Below are 1,674 nucleotides of genomic sequence, written 5' to 3'. Positions count from 1 at the left end.
GTCGCTCTGTCGCCCATGCTGGAGTGCAGTGGTGCGATCTCAGCTCACTGTAAGCTCCGCCTCCCGGGTTCATGCCATTCTCCTGCCTCAGCCTCCCAAGTAGCTGGGACTACAGGTGTCCGCCACCACGCCGGCTAATTTTTTGTATTTTTAGTAGAGATGGGGTTTCACCATGTTAGCCAGTATGGTCTCAATCTCCTGACCTCTTGATCCACCCACCTCAGCCTCCCAAAATGCTGGGATTACAGGTGTGAGCCACGCGCCCGGTCTTATTTTTTATTTTTCACGACGGAGTCTTGCTCTCTTGCCCAGGCTGGAGTACAGTGGTACAATCTGGTCTCACTGCAAACTCCACCTTCTGGGTTCAGGCAATTCTCCTACCTCAGCCTCATAAGTACCTGGAACTACAGGTGTGCAACACCGCGCATGGTATTTTTTGTATTTTTAGTAAAGACGAGATTTCACCATGTTGCCCAGGCTGGTCTCAAACTCCTGACCTCAAGTGATCTGCCTGCCTTAACCTCCCAAAGTGCTGGGATTACAGGTGTGAGCCACCATGCCCAACTAAGGGTAAAGTGTTTAGACTTCAACGTGCTCTGGTCCATCTGGGAAACTAAAGCACAGAAGTTGGCCCACCCAGCCCAGCAGACCTAATCCCACAGACAGTGGGGATGGAGATTCAGGAAGGGGAAGAGGTGGGAGTCAGGTAGCAGGTAGAATTTGGACAGCCTGGGAGGGAGCTGCACACAGTGACCCCCTTCCTTATCTCTCCCCACAGGGATTGGTTTTCAGAGACATTTCGGAAAGTGAAGGAGAAACTCAAGATTAACTCATGAGCACCTGAAGGGTGACATCCCAGGAGGGGTCTCTGAAATTTCCCACACCCCAGCACCTGTGCTGAGGACGGCCTCCGTGTGGCGCCAGGTGCCACCAATAAAAAGCCTACAGAAAATTCTCTCCTGAGTGCTTCTTTACTCTGGGGAAGGGGCTGCGGGAGAGGGTAGGGGCTTCCAGAGAGGGTAGGGGGTGCGGGAGAGGGCAGGAGCTGAACCTTAGGGACTCCTGACAAGTCCTCCAATGCCCCATCTCCTTGCCCTGTGCTGAGGATGTTTGAACTCCATGGTGTCAAAAGAATCTTCCTAAGAACCTTGCAAACTGGGCCTTATTAATCCCATAAGGGCATTTAGGCCCAGAGAGGTGAGGCTACTTGTATAAGGTCACACAGCCAGGAAGTGCAGAACTGGAACTTGATTGTACCCTCAGCCTGGCAATGTCACTATGTTACATTTTCCTGGTGTGGTCTACCCGAGATGAGGGGCTGAGGGCTTTTTTGTTTTTGTTTTTGTTTTGAGGCAGACTCTCACTCTGTCCCCCAGGATGGAGTATGGTGCCTCCGCCTCCCAGGGTCAAGGGATTCTCCTGCCTCAGCCTCCCAATTAGCTAGGATTACAGGCATGTGCCACCACACCCAGCTAATTTTTGTATTTTTAGTACAGACAGGGTTTCATCATGTTGGCCAGGCTGGTCTCCAATTCCTGCGCTTAAGCAATCCTCCTGTCTTGGCCTCCCAAAGTATTAGGATTACAGGCGTGAGCCACTCTGCCATATATATATGTATATACATATATATGTGGTTTTTTTTTGTTTTTTTTTTTTGTTTTTTTTTTTTTTTTT

At 50.2% G+C, this 1,674-nt stretch overlaps 1 protein-coding gene across 1 annotated transcript in view; it reads left to right on the top strand.

Moving 5' to 3' along the window:
- LOC111535366 (apolipoprotein C-I, basic form) overlaps positions 1 to 954 on the top strand; it is a 5,158-nt gene extending 4,204 nt beyond the window's left edge. The window contains exon 5 of the mRNA XM_026452492.2: positions 779 to 954. Coding sequence (XP_026308277.1) covers positions 779 to 836 — 58 coding nt within the window. The 3' untranslated portion in view covers positions 837 to 954. The remainder of the gene's footprint in view (positions 1 to 778) is intronic.
- The last annotated feature ends 720 nt before the right edge of the window (positions 955 to 1,674 follow it).

The sequence above is a fragment of the Piliocolobus tephrosceles genome, unplaced genomic scaffold (genome assembly GCF_002776525.5).
Source record: "Piliocolobus tephrosceles isolate RC106 unplaced genomic scaffold, ASM277652v3 unscaffolded_36342, whole genome shotgun sequence".
NCBI lineage: Eukaryota > Metazoa > Chordata > Mammalia > Primates > Cercopithecidae > Piliocolobus > Piliocolobus tephrosceles.
Note: the sequence above shows the minus strand (reverse complement) of the source record. Positions and strands in the feature narration are given on the sequence as shown.